At 36.8% G+C, this 22,193-nt stretch overlaps 1 protein-coding gene across 6 annotated transcripts in view; it reads right to left on the bottom strand.

The window, feature by feature from the left end:
* The window catches only part of TENM2 (teneurin transmembrane protein 2), a 1,351,165-nt gene that overhangs the window by 148,310 nt on the left and 1,180,662 nt on the right, over positions 1-22,193 (bottom strand). For all 6 annotated transcript variants that reach the window (XM_003756806.2, XM_031949416.1, XM_003756801.2 and 3 more), the window contains 2 exons: positions 18,986-19,191; positions 4,544-4,739 (listed from right to left, as the gene is read on the bottom strand). In XM_003756806.2, the coding sequence (XP_003756854.1) occupies positions 4,544-4,739; positions 18,986-19,191 (402 nt within the window). The remainder of the gene's footprint in view (positions 1-4,543; positions 4,740-18,985; positions 19,192-22,193) is intronic.

Genomic DNA, 22,193 nt, shown 5'->3' with positions numbered 1-22,193 from the left:
TTCTTACTAAAGAAACTGATGGCAGCAAGCATGACTTACATGGAAATGTGTTTTGCATGACTACACATGTATAACCTATGTCAAAATGCTTGCCTTCTCAATGGGGTGGAGGGAAAAAAAGGAGGAAGATAATTTGGAACTCAAAATTAGAAAAAAAAAAAAGAATGTTAATTATTCCTCTATTTAATTGGGAAAAAGCAAAATTTCTTCATTAATTTATTTTTTAAAATTTAAAAAGAAACTGGTGGCAGAGAGGCAGGTTATCTCCCCAAACCCAAATAATTTAATGGTATATTTGGAATGCAATTCCCTTTAACCTTCTGAAAAGGGATTTTTTATTTTAAAAAGACGTTTTTGATGTCATTGCAGTTCATGAATGAAAAGCCTATTGAATTCTAGTGATTTGTTAAGATTAAAAGGAACTTTTTCACTCTGCTGTTATATCTTGTTTCCATCTTCCCTTCCCCATTTACACAGGACAATTTTGTCTGGGGAACACAGCAGTATTTCACATTAATCTGAATCAGAGATCATGCCCTGTGACACTTAACCTTTTCAGCTCTGTACTAAAAGGAAATTGTACTGTCTTGATGGTGAGTGTATCCTCACAAGGTCCACAATATCTAGCAAGAACGAACTACACTTTATATTCTACCCTGGCCATTTTCTTGTTATCTACCCTGATGCCATCCATATACAAAACTTCCCAACCTCCCATCCCTTCTTTAGCTTTGGAATATTGATCCAACCACCCCCCACCCCCACCCCACCCTGCTACTAAACAGGGCATATCCATTTACTTCCTCAGGGTTGCCATCATTCCTGTGAATTTTCACAACAAAATATTTCTCCCTGGCTATGATTCTTCTCTATTTGTTATCTCTTTACACTGAATGGAAGTTCCTTAAAGGAAGAGACATTGTTTAATGAGTGCTTTTTCAGAAATTCATTTGTGAAAACATGTAGTTATCCAGAATCAGTTTTCTGTTGTCTACTATAGCCAAATATTTAGAAAGTTTATTAGCATGAGTGGGGATGATTGCAATATTTAGCAATTTTTGACTACTCTATTAATGAGTAAACCTGGATTAAACCAACTCCACAATAACAGAACCAAATATGGTGGAATCCATGAACATCATGGTTAATGTCTTGCCTCCTGATGATGAATAGCTTTGCAAGTCACTATATTATTCTCAGTTTTCTTATCTGAAAAATAGGGATAAAATAGTACCTGCCTCATTGGGCTTCCACTTCTATTTCAAATGATCACTGGTTAGGGCACCTTAGAGATCAACTTGTACAATTTCCCTCTATCCTTCTTTTGACTTTACACATGAAGAAAGTAAGTCTCAGAAACATGGTAGGTCACGGATTTGAATATATAGGGGTCCCAAGGTGATGTCAAGGGTGTACCAAGATGCAATTTAAGTTGTTAGGGCTTAGAACTTAAGGTAAAAGCTTAAAACTGCACTAAGACTTGTGGGACATCATGAATATAAAATGCTTTGTCAACTTTAAAGTCTATAGAAATAGAAATTAAAAGTATTGAGATGGATAGTGCATTGAAGAGAGTAAGTCTTGAGTTAGTAAGATGAGAATTAGGTCTCACCTCTGACACATATTGGTGGAGTGACCCTGGCAAATCACTTAACCTCTCAGTGTCCTAGCCATTTCTCTAATACTCTAAATTTACAGAGCTGGCACAGATCTACATTGGTTGAGCAAGTCTCCTCAAGAATGACCTTTCTCAAAAGAAGCTAAATCACAGAATGATCTAAAATAAAAAAATGAAAAAAAAAATTCTATTTCTCTGAAACTGTAGTCTATCTATGGAACGGGTCTACTCTTTTCTCTGGAGCACATAAAGGATTTTTCCATGAATTCAAAGGCATATTTAATGTGATTAGTAGTTAACACTTATCTAACATCATTTCTTCTGTTTCATATCACACTTTCAACTCCCTGTTCCCTCTTGATGGAGAAAGTTCCGATAATAATACTTGTGAGAGAGAACCTCTGAATGGAATTAAACACTGTTCTTTCCTCCTTATTTTTACCAATTACTGTCATTTCTCTATCTACCCAACTATTAGACCTGTTACCTTTGACTTTCCTTGTAAGATAGTGCAGACAAGGGAAATTCTCCTGGGATTTTGTCTCCAAATAGGAAAAGTAAAGGTAATGGACTAAGGAAAGAAGGAAGGAAAATATTTATTAAGCCCCTACTATGTGCCAAGCAATGAGTGAAGTGCTTTACAAATATTATTTCCTTGGATACTCACTAACAACTCTGTGAGGGTGCTATTAACTCCATTTTAGAGTTGAGGAAACTAAGGTAAACAGAGGCTAAATGACTTGCTCAGGTCACACAATTAATAATTATCTGTCACCTTTGAATTCAGACCTGCCTTGCTCCAGACCCAGCACTCTATCCATTGTGTCACTATTTCTTCCCTTTAATAAGGATAGAAAAATACAATATGCATCCATAAGAGCAAAATGAATGAAGAAATGAAAGACTTATTGAGATAATTCTACTCCCAATCAATGTTCTTTTAAGGTTATTAAAAAACAAAATAACAAAACAAGCAATCTGTATAGAATTCAACTCTCTAAATTCACCAGAAAGTTGCTAGGACTCTTACTTGCAAACCCAAATATAAATAGATCATTGTGTTTGAAACAGATGGGCTCATGGATAGGTTTCGTCTTCAGAGGACAAGAGAGTGACATTGACAGGCATGTATCATACTTGTTTCTGCTGCTAAGGAGTTTGTTGACCATGGGCTTACTTACTAATAACTTGTCTAGATTTGTTTCAAATCCTGCTCATCAGCATTGGTATGTATACTATATACTTTCTTGATATAAACCCAGGATTACTAGAGGGAAATCATTTTACAACACACTCTTTGCATATATAAGGACCCTTAACCCAAAGCAAATTTGTTTTATTTCAGTTGTCTCTATTAGATTTCGGTTTTAAATTGGTCCTGTATCAATTCCTTTGGTAGAGTTCTTATCTCTTTATGTGACCTTGCAAGTTTTCCCTTTCTGTACATTGTTTCCCCTGTTATCTCCCCAAATCACTTAACAAAAGAAATTGAAGTTCCTAACTGATCTGGAAAATTCCAGTAAGGAAGAGGAACATTTCTGCAACCTAGGTACTGGGAATTTTCCTATAATAGAAGAGCCAGGGGCTAACTTCAAAGCTCAGTTGTATATGCAATATTAAATGTGTCTGGTTCTGAAACACTCTGAGATTGTGGCCATTAGAAAGGAAATGTTTCCTGAATTAGGAGTCATCTTATGTCATTCAGGAAGCAGATGGTGCTTCAGGAGCCATGGGATTGGAAGACCAGGTCTTAACCATGCTGTGAATTAAAAAGCATTTGTGAGAAATGACTGAAAAGGCTTGTCTTCTGAGTTTGGACATTTGCAGATGGCAAAAGTCATGAGAAAGGAGATATTTCTTGGCTCAATAAAAGGCAGATAAAACAGATTATGAAATTTACAAAATTCATGTACATGAAAGGATATACATTAAAATGCTTGTGATTGGTGCTAACATAGAATCTTAAGAAATCTGTTTGGTCTCTTACTCCTGTTTTATGGATTCACTGAAGGGCTCTTAAAGAAAGATATTTCACATCTCTTTTTCTTTCTTGAGTGAATATCAATCAGTTGATAAGAATTTATTAATCATTTACTATCTGCCAGATACTATGCTAAGGACTGGGGATATAAAGATAAAAGATCATCCCTGCCCTCAATGATTTTCCAATCTAATGAGGGAAATAGCAAGCAAACAAAAATGTATAAGCAATATAAGTACAGGATAAACAGTAAATAATTAACAAGGGGAAGGCACTAGATTTAAGAGAATTAGGAAGGGCTTCCTGTAGAAGGTTGGATTTGATTGAAACCAGGGAAGGCAAGAAGCAGGCATAAGGAAGAAGAGAATTCTAGGCAAGAGGGACAGCCAGAGAAAATGCCCAGAGTTGAGAGATGGAGTGTCTCATTTGTAGCAAGGATGCCAGTGTCCCTCGATCAGAATACTTGAGAAGGGGGGAGCAGTAAGGTGTAGGAAGAATGGAAAAGAAAATATGTGTGTTTAGGTAGAAGTACATTATGAAGGGCTTCAAATAACAATGAAAACATTTTGCATTTGATTTTGGAGGTCATAGGGAACCACTGGAATTTATTGACACACACACTCTCTCTCTCTCTCTCTCTGCATGTATGTGTGTGTGTGTGTGGGTGTTTAAGACATGGTGAAACCTGGACTTTAGGGAAAAAAATCATTTTGGAATTTTCAGAATAATTCTTCTGATGTTGTGCCTCCCAATTTTTTAAAGGTGATATCAGCTCATTTGTTAAAAATCATATATACTTTCATTTTGTTGTGGTTTATAGAGAACAGCTTTTTGTGATATGTAAAAACCATAACTACTTAGGGAATGTATCTCATGTCAAATGGATAGGGACATTAACTCTAGTACCCAAGGAGTAAGGGAATGAGATCCATTCTTATACATACCTAAGACAACTGTGTTGAAGGAAACCATTTCTTTATCTTTGCCATCATTGTAAAAGGCCAGGTGCCATAGACCTACATCCAAATACTGTACAAACACAGCTTCATTCTGGACCAATGTCTGGATGCTCCGGCGTTCCCGGGGAGACTCTACCACACTCCATTTCTCTTTGCCATCCAAGCGCTCCATAAAGTCATACTGTTAGAAGAGAAGGAAACTGCATGTGAAATAGATGGATCCCACACATCTAATGCTTCTTCTTCCTCCTTCTTTGAAAACCAATTAAATATGTTTGAATACTTACTATATATCCAATACTGTGGAGATGTGATGTTGCTGATTGATGTTAATACTATTTGACATTTGATTAAAGTTTTAACGTTTGCAAAGTATTTATATTTAAACAAAATAGTATTCTTAAGGAGGAATTTATAACCTTGTAGAAGATATAAAATGCTTAATTACCAACTAACAAAAAAGGCCCAATAGTTCAAAACATGAAAAGATCTATGTAAGTTGGAATGAGAAGAGAAAACTTAATGAAGAAATATGATTTGACCTAAGCTTTGACAATTGGATAGATTTATGATGGGTGAAGGAGAAAAATAAGGTAATTCCAAATGGAATAAAGACAATTCCAGGTGGAAGAAAGAATGTGACTAAAGACATAAATGGAGAAATAAGTTTTGTATGTCCAAGAAACATATAGGCCACTATGAGGAGAAGACATTGCATGCTGGGGAACAGTTAAGACTTGCTGTGGAAATCAATAGGGAGTCCTTGGGGATTCTTGACCAAATGAATGATATGATGAAAGGAGTATTTTAGGAAGATGATTTTGATAATGTCAGACAGGATAGATTAGCAAGAAAGAAGATAATTCAAAAAAATCATTGCAGTTATATAGAGATGAAGCAGATAAAGGTGTGGAGTAGAGCAATGGCATTGGGAATATAGATGGAGAACATCAAAATTTGAGAGTTTATCTGGGAAAGAAATTATAGAACTTGTGACACATTTTATAAATGAGATTCAGGAGAGGGAAGATCAAAGATCCCAGTTTCTAGCTGGGGAGTTAGGAAGTAAGTGCTATAGGCTATAATAAAGCAGCCTTCTGACCACAATACTATATCATTTAATATCAAAGACATGTTGAAGCATTTAAGGGAACATTTTAAGCATTCCAGTTTTTGAATTTTTTAATTAATGCAAATTCCCACTCTGGGATTAATTAATTTCTCTCCCTACTCCCTTTGTTTCCCCAAAGTGAGTATTAGTTCAGCGATGTTTATGGAGTTCAACCCCAAATCTTTTTGGAAACTTCCTAGGCAAGGTAAATAAAGTAAGAATGGGGTTGGCTCTCTTGTTTTAGTGGGTCAACTAGAAATAGTTTTGCCTCAGGAAGGGACACTTTATCTACAAAGAGTGAAAGTTATATATGTGTTTAGTTTCTTCCTAGTTAACTGATTATTAGTCATGACTGAAGGTGGGAGGCTGGATTTTAAGACCTGAGACAAGTGACCTAAAATAATAATAATAGTAATAATAATAATGATAACAGTAATAACAATGATGACCATCATTCATATGATGATATCATTCATATTATATGATGATAGCACTTATATAGACTACTTTGTGCTAGATGCTCTGCTGTGCAATTTACAAATATCTTACTTATTCTCATAACAGTCCTAGAAGGTTGTTGCTATTATCTCCATTTTACAGATGAGGCAAAGATGCTGCTTTCTCAGACTAGAAAGACATTTTTTTCCTAAATAAATGTCTTAAGATTCTACTGAAGAAGCTATATTTCCATAAATTATTTTTAGCTAGAAGAATCAACATCACTTCATTGTTGCCAAAGTAGGAAAGGACTTCATTTTTCTTGGTCTCAGATATCACCCCTATTAGGGAACTTATAAAGAATGAGATTACTCTATGATTGGGCTGACCAGCCAAGGACCATGAAAATTACTTTAGAGACAGGGAATACCCAGTCCTTAACTAATCAAGTCACTTTGGGGGAAAAACTCAATACATAGATATTTTGCTAAGGACATTGGTGAAAAAATGTGTGTGTGCGTGCGTGTGTGTTGTTTTTCATTCTCTCTTTTTTTTTTTTTTTTTATTTATTTATTTATTTATTTATTTATTTTTAATTTAATAGCCTTTAATTTACAGGATATATACATGGGTAACTTTACAGCATTAACAATTGCCAAACCTCTTGTTCCAATTTTTCACCTCTTACCCCCCCCTCCCTAAATGGCAGGATGACCAGTAGATGTTAAATATATTAAAATATAACTTAGATACACAATAAGTATACATGACCAAAACATTATTTTGCTGTACAAAAAGAATCAGACTCTGAATTATTGTACAATTAGCTTGTGAAGGAAATCAAAGATGCAGGTGTGTATAAATATAGGGACTGGGAATTCAATGTAATGGTTTTTAGTCATCTCCCAGAGTTCTTTTTCTGGGTATAGCTAGTTCAGTTCATTACTGCTCCATTAGAAATGATTTGGTTGATCTCGTTGCTGAGGATGGCCTGATCCATCAGGACTGGTCATCATCTAGTATTGTTGTTGAAGTATATAATGATCTCCTGGTCCTGCTCACCTCACTTAGCATCAGTTCGTGTAAGTCTCTCCAGGCCTTTCTGAAATCATCCTGTTGGTCATTTCTTACAGAACAGTAATATTCCATAATTTTCATATACCACAATTTATTCAGCCATTCTCCAACTGATGGACATCCATTCAGTTTCCAGTTTCTAGCCACTACAAAAAGGGCTGCCACAAACATTCGTGCACATACAGGTCCCTTTCCTTCTTTATAATCTCTTTGGGATATAATCCCAGTAGTAACACTGCTGGATCAAAGGGTATGCACAGTTTGATAACTTTTGAGCATAGTTCCAAACTACTCTCAAAATGGTTGGATTCGTTCACAACTCCACCAACAATGAATCATTGTCCCAGTTTTCCCACATCCCCTCCAACAATCATCATTATTTTTTCCTGTCATCTTAGCCAATCTGACAGGTGTGTAGTGGTATCTTAGAGTTGTCTTAATTTGCATTTCTCTGATTAATAATGACTTGGAGCATCTTTTCATATGACTAGAAATAGTTTCAATTTCTTCATCTGAGAATTGTCTGTTCATATCCTTTGACCATTTTTCAATTGGAGAATGGCTTGATTTTTTATAAATTAGAGTTAATTCTCTATATATTTTGGAAATGAGGCCTTTATCAGAACTCTTTGACTGTAAAAATATTTTCCCAGTTTATTGCTTCCCTTCTAATCTTGTCTGCATTAGTTTTGTTTGTACAAAAACTTTTCAGTTTGGTATAATCGAAATTTTCTATTTTGTGATCAGTAATGATCTCTAGTTCTGCTTTGGTCATAAAGACCTTCCCCTTCCACCGGTCTGAGAGGTAAACTATCCTATGTTCCTCTAATTTATTAATAATTTCATTCTTTATGCCTAGGTCATGAACCCATTTTGACCTTATCTTGGTGTACGGCGTTAAGTATGGATCAATGCCTAGTTTCTGCCATATTAGTTTCCAATTTTCCCAGCAATTTTTATCAAACAGTAAGTTCTTATCCCAAAAGCTGGGATCTTTGGGTTTGTCAAAGACTAGGTTGCTATATTTGTTGACTGTTTTATCCCTTGAACCTAATCTATTCCACTGATCAACTAATCTATTCCTTAGCCAATACCAAATTGTTTTTCATTCTCAAAGAGGACCAAAATAACATTAATATGTTAGAATCAGGTTACAATGTGTTCATCTGGGGCTGATCAGCCCAATATGAGTTCAGAATGTTCTGCCACAGATCTGACACAAATAGTCCATATGAACATTTTGGATGACTTCTCTAACTTTGCACATCTTTTGTTTCTTCTGGCTAATTCAATTCTGCTTTGCTCACAGAGCACAGCACCTTCTCTGATGAGGTAGTCCATCTGACTCCTTAAAGTCCTTTCCTTTGTTGATACAGAAGACACAGTGTCAGGTTACCTGAATGAAATTTTTTTTTTTTTTCTGAAGCAAACATGATTTCATCACTGTCATTTCACAGTGAAATTCTTAACAAAAGGATATCTATTTCATATGACTCAACTCAGGGGATCCTTTAAAGCTGTCCTTTTTCATGTCTCCCCAGAAGTTATATCCTTATAGTTTGTTTTTCTTTCTAGAGCATATATCGACCTAGGACATGATGCATTCTCAGAATGTTTTATAATATTAACAGATGTTTTTCACTAAAGACATGAATATAAACATTTCCCCTTCAAATTCCAATTTATCTCATAAGTGAATATGGAACATCCACAGTGCAATGAGACATAGCACAAATAATCATACTTAGATTTTAGGGAAGGGATAGGATCCTATTCCTGAACACTCAATGGTTTAGGTTAGAGAACCATCAAGTTTGCACTTGAGCAACTGGAATTTGAGGACTGGAAGCAGTCGGTTTACTTGGGAACCACTTGGTTCAAGAGAGGCCCTGCATTCTAGAATTGTTAAGTTTTAAGTTAAGTTTCAGCCTGACCAGCTGGCTTGGCAGACTTGGTTAGACTTGGCTAACTTTAGAAGAAAGCCACATTCCAGTGACCCATTTTTTTTTTGCCAGCATCACTTCTTTATGTAGTGATATTATAGATGGATAATTAATTTATAGGAAAAAAAATAACATCAGGCTGTGCTTCTCCTGGACCCAACTTCAGCAAACTCAGAGTATAGAATAGACACAAGCCCTGGAAACTGTACTATACTTGGCTTAATAAGAAAGTTACTGCACTTTATCTCCATACTGTCTAATAACAAAAGCAGCTTATAAGACGCACAGTTCCTTTCCCAAAGAGGAAAGGGTTTATTATAGCTGGCTTCATGGCTGTTCAGGGCAGCCTACAATTCTCTTTGCTTCAATACACAGAATGAGTGGGGAGAGTGATAATAATATAAAACAAATGACCAAAAAAGCCCCTACCCTCTTTGCTTTGGTTTCTCCACTCTTTGAAAAACATGTTAGCATGCTATGTGAAGTCCATGCTTCAGAATCATCAGTCATTCACAAAGTGGCATTAAATGCAACTTTTACAGGAGCTCAAGAGTCAAAGAAACAAACCACCGAAAATATTTGACTGATCCAATTTTAATTCCCTCTTCCTCTTGGCAGAGACTATGAAGGAGTTGTAATGAAGAAAACTTAGTGGTTTGGGGAAGGAGTTAAAGTATAGCAGAGAGGCACACACAATACTACTCATTTTTTCCCCTGGAAGGTAAGTTGTCAATCTTTTTCAGTATATTGTATTCTTGCCTCAGGGATGATCCCTGGAACCTATACAAACACATACCTGGCAAGGAGGGCAGGGTTAAAGACAGACTTATTACCCTTTGGGAAGATGTTGTTATTGGGTCCAAGACCCTTAGAAAAAGGGGGAAAATAACTTTATTGCTACTTGGAAGGTCTGTTCACTAAGGGTTGACATGGAAAAGGAAAGCAATAAAAGCTGACATTTCTCTCTGACAGCATGCTGCTCTCCACTCCTGGTGCTGGCAGCCTCCTCTGCCTCCTCTATGTCTGATGTTGCTTCTACCTCAGATGGCAGGGCAAACGCAGCAGTTGGTAGGATTGAAGGGAAACAGCATGCACAAGTGAGGGTTGCTTGAAGCCACATTAGCCACAGGGTCTCTGGTCTCATCCAGTGATCGTGGGAGTGACTTAGCAAGAGCAGGTCACTCAAAGGGGCCTGTACATATCTTTCTGCTTCCAGCAATGCCTGTGGCAAAGTGCACCAGGAATTCTCCTCATTAAAGCTAAGCACAATTTCTTTTCTCTCTTTCAAAGAGAGGAAGTACTAGTCCAAGGTACAGGAAAGACAACCTCTTCAGTACCACGGCCAGCTCCTCAGCAGGTGTCTTGCCCTTCCATCACTATGGCCTCCTGTGGCAGTTACAAGACTTCACATCCTGACCAGTCTTCAATCTCCATATTTCCCTGCAAGATGCCATTTGGGCACAGCTGCAAAGGATTGTTCTGGATACTCACCCTCTAGGTTCGAGAGGGAGATCATAAATTTGTGTCAAGGAATTTATCTTTATGTTTCTTAGTTGTAACAACTCACTTGTCACTCATTGTGCCAGTCACATAGAGGAACACAAAACAGACCAAAGAGAGAGGAACAGATACTGACACCTTTTCAAAAAAGACTGGCTTGTACTCCAACATTTGCACCATTTCCCCCCTCTTTGGGTGTGACTACACTGGTAGAATTCTTTGCTGTATTCTTTCATTATGTCCCCTTTTGTAGGAGCAAAGAGCAATATCCTCAGCCTTGCAGAGAACAGCTGCCAATTTACCTGTGTGGTTGGCCTGATTTAGTTCTAAAATCCATTGAAAATGCCACTTTCTAGAAAGCAGACAAAAAGCCACTAGGCACATGCTCAAAATGAGAACAGCTCAAAACATCTCGATGCTTGGCCACATTTCCTTTCCATTTAATAATGTGCTTTTGTGTTGGGTTTGCAGACAAGGTCGTGAAAGTGGGACAGATGAACACAGGAATGCATATACCAGCACTTCCAGAGTCCTTCACCTATAACCATCTGGCATTACTCAGTCTTTGCCTGGATAAGTCAATCCTAAAAGATAAAGCTTTGCCCTCAATTTTAAGCAACAATCAAAATAAGGCATAGCCTCAAGTTAGAACACAACAGCTATATGACAGAATCACACTGTCTCAGAGTCAGGAAAGCAAAGTAGATATCACAAAGGAGACATGTACTATGCTTAACAGTAGGGATTTCTCTTATTCACATTTCAGTTCTCCCCACAAGGTCACTAGGTAATTGTGTTGTCCATCTGATTAAACCCAGAGTAATGCTGGAAGAGATTTCTCTGAAGACCAGATGAGTCACCTGACTATGGCATACCCGGTCTGGGTCAGTGAAGCTAATAACAGTCTCAAGGCCATCCCAAAATGTAGATCTGTTCTACCGCAAGGCCGGCTAAATCAATACTTCACCTCTTGTTGCCTTGCCTATGTGATTCTTTATTTACTGCACGTTCTCATCTAATTGTCTTTATCCAATGGTTTATCAAAAATGTCACATCTGGCTCCATGCCATTCCAGAATCAATAGGAGTGTCTCGTGTGGGCTAGATGTAAAAATAAATCAAATGCATCCCTGAGAATAGGAGAACAAACCGTGAAGGCTTCCAGCCACAGAATGAATGCCTGGGTGCATAGAAGAATAGAACCATTGTGGATAGTGATTCTGCTCTCAGAGTGTGACCTGGACTTTTCCCTTGCATTTGAAAAGTTTGAATAGTTTCTCAAGTTCTGTCTGTCTTTTGTTTTTATGTTCTGGTTTCCTCCACATGATCACTTTAGGAATTTTGCACCTTCATAGGGCTTAATGGACTGAAATCTCAGCATAGATTCACTTATAGAAATGCTTACGACTCTCCTATAGTCTGATAGTTTAGTCAAGAAAATATAAATAAGGTTCATTATTCTATACTGACCTTATACATACAACATCCTGTTTGCTATCACTTAAGATTCAAAGAACAATAACATTTGCCTTCTGGAGAAGGCAAGTTCAAGTTTTTTCCTTGAGAGGCAGTGTGTTACAGTGAAAAACTGGAATCATTGGATTGTAAAAAACAGGAAGGAGCCACAGAGGCCACAGAATTCAAGTCTTCATTTTATTGTTATAGAAACTGAGTCACAGGGAGGATAAAGTCTAAGATCATGTAGCTAGTGTGAGTCACAGGAGATAGATTCCAATCCTTGCTCTGCTTTTATTACCAATACAACTTTGTTTGACTTCTCAAAGCCTGATTTTCCTCTTCAGTTACACAAAGGGATTAGATTAGAAAAACTCTTAGTTCTAAGCCTAGGATCCCTTGCTCTCCTTCTCAATAAACTTGCACTTGAGTCTTTCAAAAGAAAACACTAGAAGAAGCCCTTCTATCTTGGATTTTGCTGCTGAGTAACTAGGCATGTGGACACATGCTAATTTGCATTGACTGCTGTGGGGTACCCTTAGACACCACCAACAAATACAAAGGGCCTTGGGAGGGATGTCTGCTTTTCATGGCACTTTACATCTACTTCTGCAGAAATTGAGGCTTTTAGAGATTTCACAAAATCTCTTTAGCCTAACCTATGTTAGGTCCCAAAGTGTCAATAAAGACTTGAGATTGTGTTTGTAAAACTATCCTCTTTTAAAAATGAGATTAAATATCTCATTAGTGAATTCTGTGAATTAGTATTTGATGTGATATACAAACTGACAGCAAAACAAAAACATGTATTCCCTTCCCATTTTAACTTGCAGGGCACCACCCCATCATGCTAAACACTAAACTGAAGTGTAAGGAGGTTGGGGAGGGTGTGGAAAGGAGAGAGAGAGAAGTAGTTTCTGACTTGATAATTACTCAAGTCAGACTCCACTAAGGCAGAGATAGCAGCAGTAGCAGCAGCAGCCCAGCACTAAGGTTTCAGGGATATTTAAGAATCAAATGAACATCTAGGTTGCTGGGTAATTCAAATCATTTACATTTAGAATTGAACACATGAGCAGATTTACTTGCTCAGGCAAAGAAGTGAACAAAGGAAGGAAAAAAAGAGGAACGAAGAAAAAAAGGAAAGATAAAGAGATACACAATTTCCCAACAAAGCATTAAATTGGAGAGATAAACCAGGGCTAGCAAAAGTTGATGGGCACAGATAAAGATATCTGCTCAATTCATTGTATCTTTATTCTATTTATTCTTAACATACTGTATTTTTAAACTCAGCCTTTATTAATATGATAAAATTTGTGGTCCCTTAATATTTTTCTTTTTTATTTTTAAAAGCTTGTTTTTTGTTTTTGTTTTTTAGCAGATTAAACATATAGCCTAGAAGCACATCTTAGCTTGAAGTGCTCAGGAATTTCTTTTCCTATTTCATCCGCCATTCAAACTTACATTGCTATTTCAGTTCTTCCTGTTTTGAGATGCACACTCACTAAAAACAAAAACAAACAAACAAAAAAAACCTACAAGGTTACCTCTGAAAGGTATAGGACTCACTGGTACATCAACTTGAGTGACTAAACTAGGCATTTTTTAATATTTGCTAAACAGTAATCCTGAGAAGGTGAAGTCCCAGCAGGGTTCCCAGGCGGTAACTGCATCTTGTTGTCTCCGGTTAATCATGTACCTAATTTGCTGATTATTGACTTGTTCTCACAAAGGATTTTACCCAGCTTGACATATCAGTAGCGATCAGTGATGAACTGTCAAGTGAACTCACTCATTGTTTTAACCACCTAAGTTCTTAACTTACAGTAACAGCTTATGGGTTTTCTATCTATGCTCAGCATAGTAGCCAGGTCATATTGTTTCTCCTAATATGAACTATTCTATTATTTGAACCTGGTCTGAGAATTTTTGAGAGGTCTGTGATTCACTCAGAAACATGAAACACTAGGCTACACTTATTCAGGAATTAAGGGGATGCTTAGGTAGGTACTTCTTAACTTAGATTTGGAAAGAGTGAGCAGGGATTTGAATCTCAGCTCTGTAACTTACAACCTATATGACCCTGGATATGGTGCTTAACCTCTTGGCTTCAGTTTCCTCATTTGTATAATCCTGAGATTCTTTCTTTTTACATATATGATTCTAATACTAGCCCAAATGCTGCCTCCTTCATGAAGCTTTCCTTAGTTACCCCAGGTGGAAATGAATTTTCCTTCCTATAACCCTCTCACGTGCTCTTATACACTTCACTTTCAACATTAAAGCTAAAAAATTGCTATGCTGTAATATACAAGATGATAGAGTACAAATTCTATGAGGATAGAAAATAATATTCTTTCTAAGATCTTATTCAATATTTTAAACTTAATACATGGTTGGTTTTTCAATGAATGATTAGCTCATATCGATATCTTAAGAAGATTCATTTTTTGATAATGATGATTTTTATCTATGTATATTTGAGAGAATACCATATAATTTATATTATTTTCTAAGTGTCTGGCTATATACAACATATGGGAAGGATAAGCAGTATTTTGAAGTGGCTGTTGAGATGCACGTAACTGAAAATATAGGGACAGCTAGCTGGTGTAGTAGATAGAGCACTAGCCCTGAAGTCAGGAGAACCTGAGTTCAAATCTGGTCTCAGACACTTAACACTTCCTGGCTGTGTGATCCTAGGCAACACCCAAAGCACCCAAATGCTTAAGCCAAAGAAAAAAGAAAAAAGAAAAAAGAAAATATGCTTCCTAAATTTTGGGGTTAGAACTAGAGACCATTTGAACAGGGAGATTTGTCAGAGATTTCCTAGTCCAGTGTTCTCTTGTCACAGAGAAGAAAACTAAAGCTTAAAAAGAGGGACTTGTACAATCCCACAAAGTGAGGAAGAGACTATTATAATTTAACTCTCCATATTCAGTCTTAGGCATGTGTATAGTATATACCACATGTGATCCTGGACAGTTTAACATTTCAGTAGTATTCTGATAGGGGAAGGATCCCAGAATCTGAAACTTGTTGAGATCAGGAGCAGCTTTTCCAGTATCTGGGAATCCCCAGTTGCCATGGCTTTTTCCCCTTTCTCATTCAATTTCCTTCATCTACTTCTCTAAGGCTCTGGAGGAAGGAGATGAGTATGGTGACTTGGTTTCCCAAGAAGTCCAGAGGATTAGGACCCTCCTCTGAATTTTCTCCATTGGTTCTGTATCCTCTGCCAGAGGAGAGCTTCTTTTCAGCAGATTCTACTTCCTATCACGGTCAGTGTGCTTTTTGTCCTCCTTCCCAACCTCTGGAATCACTCTTTTCATCACAACTGCAGCTGACTATATTTGAGTAAAGGAAAAATCAACTCGATTTTTGCTTCCTTTTACACCTCTGGTCATTATTTTCTGTGGCTTAGACAACAGTATATGAATTTGATTAATTCATGCAGGAAAGAAAAACCATTAAAATTTTATATTTTAAGAGTACTACTTTATCAATTTTTACCACCTCAGATTCATAGTATAGTGCAATGATAATAGATTAAAAAGCAGTTGGGAAGATCTTTTTTTATCTAAGAATATAAAGCTGAAAAGGTTACTTAATTTTTTTAGGATACAAGAGAAAGATTTGATTAAAAAGAGTTAGTGCTTTACAAAGCTTATGGTTTTAAAATAAAATTTGTTAATTATAAATATAAGTGTAGCTAAGTTACAATTTCTTTAGTTTGTTTGATGAACAAAAATAATGTTCTTTATGAACTGAGTATTAAATAAATGTTCATTTTAAAATGAAACAAAAACCTTTGAATATTCCATGGAAGCAGATCCTATGACATATGTGGCTTATGTCTAGGTTGGTAGGTCTTTGTTCTTTCCAATATCCCACTATTCACATTCTGTATCTGAGAATCTAAAATTTAAGAGATTTAAGGTAAGAAAAGAAACTCTTCACTACTATGATTACTTGTGTAAGGATGCTTGATAGTTTAAGCAAATCATCTAATATAACCTACTCACAAGAAGTGTGTGCTCCTTGTGTCCCCCATTTCTTTGTCTCTTTCTCTCCATCTCTCTCTTTCTCCTTCTCTCCCTTTCTCTCTTTTTCTTTCTGTCTCTCTTTTTCTCCCTCTCTCTCTCCCTTTCTCTTCTTTCTCTTTTTCTCTCTTTGCCTGTCTTTTTCTTTCTCCCTCTCTCCCTCCCCTTCCCTCTCTCTGTTTCTTTCTTCCCCTTCTCCTTTTCTCTCCCTCTCTCTCTTTCCCTTCCCCTCTCCCCCTTCTCTCTCTCTTCTTCTCCCCCTTCTCTCTCTCTCTCTTACACACACACACACACACACACACACACACACACACACACAAAAGGCTACTTTAAATGAGTCACCTTGGAGAGAATGCCAATCCTTAAAGTGTTTACACACTCTGACAGAATGTGCCAATCACAATGAGAAATCCTATAATGGCTCCAGTCATGAATGACTTAGCTATCCCTGGAAAGGACTATCTACTGTAGGACATATGACACCTACCTTGAAGGGCTCTTGTGAGGATCAAATGGCAGAATAATTGTGATTCACTTACCATCATGTCTGGAACATAGTAAGTGCTATGTAAATGTTAGTTATCATCATCATCATCATCATCATTGTCATTAGTAGCAGTGATAGAAAGGGAATGAAGGAATGTTGAAGTCTTTTATTTACTTGGGTTGATTCTTCTATTTATTTGTTCTTTCATGGTCATTTGTTTATTTATTTTTATAAAACTATCCCTTATGCTGAACATCTTAAATGTTTCTGAGCATCATAGTCCAATGTTTGGCTGATTTCAATCAATCAAAAGTCAATTTATTATTTTGCATGCTTTTATGATGCATCTATAACATATCAGGCATTGTGCTCAAACCCATAATATTAGTTAATCATTTTAGATACTCTATTTCAAACTGGTGGCCAAAGCTAAACACAAACTAACGTTAGCATTCACTGGACAAACATTTCTTCAGTATGTTCTTATGTAGAAAGTGGTGTGAAGATTCAATATATGCAGTTATTTCTACTTAAAACATACCTGAGGCTCTCTCTAGAAGAGAGAACTGTTTAGAAGACAGTTATTTCAGAACGATCCCTGGAATAATGTTCTCCAAGGCACCCTGTATTTCTCTTATATATATTCAATAAATATTTAAATTTGTTTATATTATCTCCTCTGATATCATGTAAATTCTTTGAGGACAAGGATTGGTTCATTTTTTTGTTTTTATTTTCCCGGCACCTTGCAGAGTACTCATGGATTTATAACAAATGGTTAAGGATTGGCTGATTGATTGATAACAAGAAAAAACTGAGTAGGCCACGATTTCATATATCTCCAAGTATTCCAGACTTCCAATGGTTTATCTTTTTCTCTGCATGCATGCAAGAAGGAAACAAGCATTTATTAAGCACTGACTGTGTGCCAGGTACTATGCCAAATGCTTTACAAATATCTCATTTTATCTATAAAACAACTCTGGAAAGTGAGTGCTATTCTTATCCCCATTTTACAGTTGAGAGAACTGAGACAGATAATGGCTAAGTTCCTTGCTAAGAATCACACAGTTGGTAGGCATGTGAGGCAGAATGTATGCTCAGAAGCTCTAACTCCAGGCACAGGGGATGCTGAACAAGCTATACCCCGTACCTACAACAGTCTGGGCAAAGAAATGGCTTCTCTGTCAGACTCCTTTCATCTACTATGCTTGAAGGAATGAAAGACTCAAGTCCCAATGTTGGTCTTCCTTTAGTCTTCCACAAGGCCTTAGAGGCATATCTATGCCTCCCTGAGTGGTACAACAAGATTTTTTCACTAGTGAAAATACTCCAGTGTGTTTCTGAGGAATAACTGGAACCAAAAAATGTAAAAAACTTCCTCCAAACTGAATAATCTGCAGAGGCCCCTTTTCAAAGAAAGAAAGAAACAAACAATCCTCCTCCATCCCTGCATTTCTAAGTAGTGATTCCTTTTTTTTTTTTTTTTTAATGCTTTAAAGTTTACAAAATGCTTTGCTCACAACAACCCATGAGGTTCCCCGTGCCTAAGGGATGTCTCACAGATGTGCCTCCCTCCTTAGCTTCTCTCTCCATAGGGCAGATGAGATTATATAGAATGAGTTTGACTCAGTGATTCTACCTTATTTATCCCTGCCTACAGCAAATGCTGTTCAAGGTAATATAAAATCTACGCAGTCGCATCTGCTCAAAAACAAAACATAGCCCTTGCACGGATCCTCCCAGCCTCCAAAACTCTGAATTCTTTAAATGGAGTTTGCTACACGCACACTTTTCTGACAGGTTTTGAAATCTTCTTTTGACTTGATCATGATAGGTTGATGAGATGTATTTTTTCTCCTCTCTAAATGTATGTGTTTTCTAAATCCTCTTTATTTTGTGCCCACTGGCTTCATGAGTTAGCGTGGAAAGGAAACACCATATGCTTTTTCTTAGATTCAGTACATTTCTTCTTGTAAGCCTAGTTCAGGAGGTGCTAATATGCCTCTAAGATAGAGCCACTGGAAGATTTCCCTTTCCCTCCTCCACCAATATGGGATTAAAGCAAAAATGAAAGAGACAATAAAACCCAGTCTAATCACTTCATCTCTAATACTTTAGATGAAGCCCATCTCCAACAGAAATTATCTCAAAAACAATGAAAAAATTAGGAAAATGCAAGTAGAGGAGAAGCACCCAGAAATATAAGGGCTAAATTTTGCCTGATGTCATCCTGACATTTTAATCTGCAACAGAATATATGTGACATTTGAAAGACTTAACCTGATAGCCCAAGGGATAACCCACAGGTCTAGAAAAGCTGACTCTGTTAACAAGGATGTTAACTTTTTTTTCCTATCAAGCATTTTCATACCTGGGCATGAGATGGTGGAAGTCCTCTTCTTATATACACGCCAAAAAGAGCATCCTTCCCGAGGGAAATGTTGAACTTTAAGAACTGAGGCTGACTGATGTGAATCTGAGATCTCCAGAATACCCCTGGAGGTACTTCTTGGGAGACCCGTCTTCCTACCTCAGCTTCCCCACTATCTATGCTGCTGTTTTTTGGAGTCCAGGGACCTGGAAAACAAGAAGAGGCATCAAGTGGGTGACATATTTCATGCATATATTGGATCTGAATTTCTGCTTAATTATATGCCAAATTTTTTTTAAATATTTAAACTCACAGAAACTTTTCTCTGTAAATCAAAGATTAAAACATTTATTTATTTAAATAACAAAGCTATAAACTCATACCCTAGGGCATCTGGAATCTTGGCACACTAGTTTTTTTTTTTTTTTTTATTCTGTGATTGCTCTTTGCTGATCAAATATAATAAGAGCAGAGAGTCAGATAAGTACGTGTAAAGCTGCTTGTGCGCCTTCCAGCCACCCTGAATGTGACTGGGATGTAAAAATTATCAACAGGGAAGGGGTAATATTAATGTGACAATGAATTTAATTCTTCTAGACTTTAATTATTCCTCTTACACACCAAAAACAAGTTCAATACAGTCTTTGACATTTTGCTAAATAAAATAACAACCCCACCAAAATAAAATATGTGCAAAGGAAAATACCTCAATGGAAAACGTAATGCTTTCATCACATGGCTGGTCTCCTATTTATTGATCTTAGAAAAAGAGCATGGAGACCTGGAAGGATTAATAAGTTCTCCCTCATTTGTCCTGATACTTTTATCTGGCACACAGTAAATGCTAAAATCATCATCACCATCATCATTATAATAACCAAAGGTTGGTAGGAAAAATGCTGTAGCACCATCCAACTACCAGCATTCAACATGTAGTAGGGGGTTTCTTCTGCATGATCTCTATCCCTTCCCAGAATATTATCAGAAATCCTGGAGAGGATTTCTTAGTAACAAGAAACAATCACTCCCTCACCCCAAACCCACATAACCTATATACTCTCAGTGACTGACATCTTTTGGAATTTGAACTCTGAAGGAAAAATAGAGAAGTGTAGGTAATTCCCAGTCTTAATACAGGGATAAAACTAATTACCTAAAAATTCACATATGATACCTACACTAGGAAGATTGCACTTGGAAAAGGTATAAGTAAGCAATCCTTTCTATTGCCTTCATTAGGAAACATGCTTAAAAGGTGAGTGCCATTTAGGTGGTATAGTGGTTAAGAGTGCTGGACCTGGAAGCAGGAAGCCTTATCTTTCTGAGTTCAAATCTGGTTTCAGATGCATAGGCAAGTCACTTAAACCCGTTTGCCTCAGTTTCCTTATCTGTAAAATGGAGAAGGGGAAATGGCAAACCACTGCTGTATCTTTGCCAAGAAAACCCCAAATGTGATCATAAAAAGTCAGATGTGCCTAAAAAAAGACCGAAAAGTTAGGACTTTGCTTCAAAAAAAAAAAAAAAAAAAAAAATCAGAGGCAGCTGCAGATTATTCTTGGAAGTGATAACCGGTTTATCTTTATGATACTTTTGTAGGATCAAGCTAGTAAGGCATGTGTCCTCTATATTTGACAATAGTTCAATTCCTATTAGAGAATTACGTCCATTTTGGCTCACCACTCACTACTCTGATTCAGGCCTTCCATTCATTTGGATACCAATCTTATTCAGGCCATGATTACTTCTTGCTCAGATAATTGCAGTAGTTACCTAACTGGTCTCCTTACTTTCAGTTTCTCTTCCCTTTATGATTCATCTTCAACACAGCTAGTAAAATAACTTTCTTAGAAAATAGAACATGCAACTCCCCTGCTCAAAAATCCTCAGTGACTCTTTATTGCCTCTAGAATTAAATGCAAACTGTTGAGTTTGACAGTTTTAAGCCTTGCACAACCTTGCATCAGCTTACCGCTCCAGGATTATGTCATATAACTCCCCTTTGTGGATACACTCTTCCATCCCAATTTCCCTCCTTGCTGCTTTCTGAATTTGATATTCCATCTTTTATTTTTGTGTCTTGCCAGATTACATTCCCTGCTTGCTTCTGCCATTTAGATACATGTTGTTGTTATTAGCATTAATAATAATACTAGAATTTATATAGAGTTTTAAAGTTGATAAATCAGTAGGTACTATTATGATCTCCACTTTACAGACAGAGAAAATCAGGCATAGTGTAGTTAAATGAGTTGGCCAGTAAGCATCTGAGGTCAGATTTGCTCAAACTTCAGTAGCCTATCTCCTCTACCACCAAGCTTCCCCCTCTATGTTCCTAAGATCTTGGACCTCAAGTTTGAAAGGACCTCACAAATAAACCTCTTATTTTACAGATGAGGATTCCTAGGTTCCTTCAAGGGTTCGCTCAGGTGCAGCCTTCTATGGCAAGTCTTGTCGAATCTCAGGGGTTGTCAGTGGCCTTTATCTGTTTGCAAGTTATATCTTATAGAATAGAAGCTTCTTGAAGACAAAGATTGTTTTTTTTTTTAAATTTTTGTTCTTTGAATCCTCAGATACTAGACCAAAATAGGCACTTGATAAATGTTTATTGGGTGAATAAGAAACTGTACAATCTTCAAAGAAGACAACATAATCAGTTAATACACCTGTTCTTAAGCTGGCCCACAGCAGATTTCAGGAAATTTGTGAACTTGGGTAGGAAAAGATTACATCTCTATTTTCACTAACTTCTAAGTGAAATTTAGCATTTCCTTCAATTATGAATGTATAGAACAGAGGTTATTTGGAGAAGGGGTTTGGGGCAGCAGACTGATTAAGAATCCTGGATCAGTGGGTCAGTCTTGTTTAAAGAAGGCAAAGAATGACATGATTACTTTTTTCATATATGCAAAAGACATTTTGAATGGAAATGATGATCATATTTTTCCTCATAACCCACAAAAGGGCCAAATAAGGCCAGAGGGAATTAAAATCAAGCAGAGGGATGATATCAGAATGTGTTTGAAGTGAAATTTGAGCCCAGGTTTTCCTGGCTTTGAGGTCCTTCATGTCTCTTCATGTGGAAAAAATTTTATTAAAATTATACTTTTATTTGACCCTTTATATTCCTAGAGATAAAAGCCCTTTGAGAGTCCTTTTTATCTTGCTACCTAGCACTGTGCTTGGCACATAGTACATGCTTCATGAATAC

The sequence above is a fragment of the Sarcophilus harrisii genome, chromosome 2 (genome assembly GCF_902635505.1).
Source record: "Sarcophilus harrisii chromosome 2, mSarHar1.11, whole genome shotgun sequence".
In the NCBI taxonomy this organism is placed as follows: Eukaryota; Metazoa; Chordata; class Mammalia; order Dasyuromorphia; family Dasyuridae; genus Sarcophilus; species Sarcophilus harrisii.
This window is presented reverse-complemented; position numbering and strand designations above follow the sequence as displayed.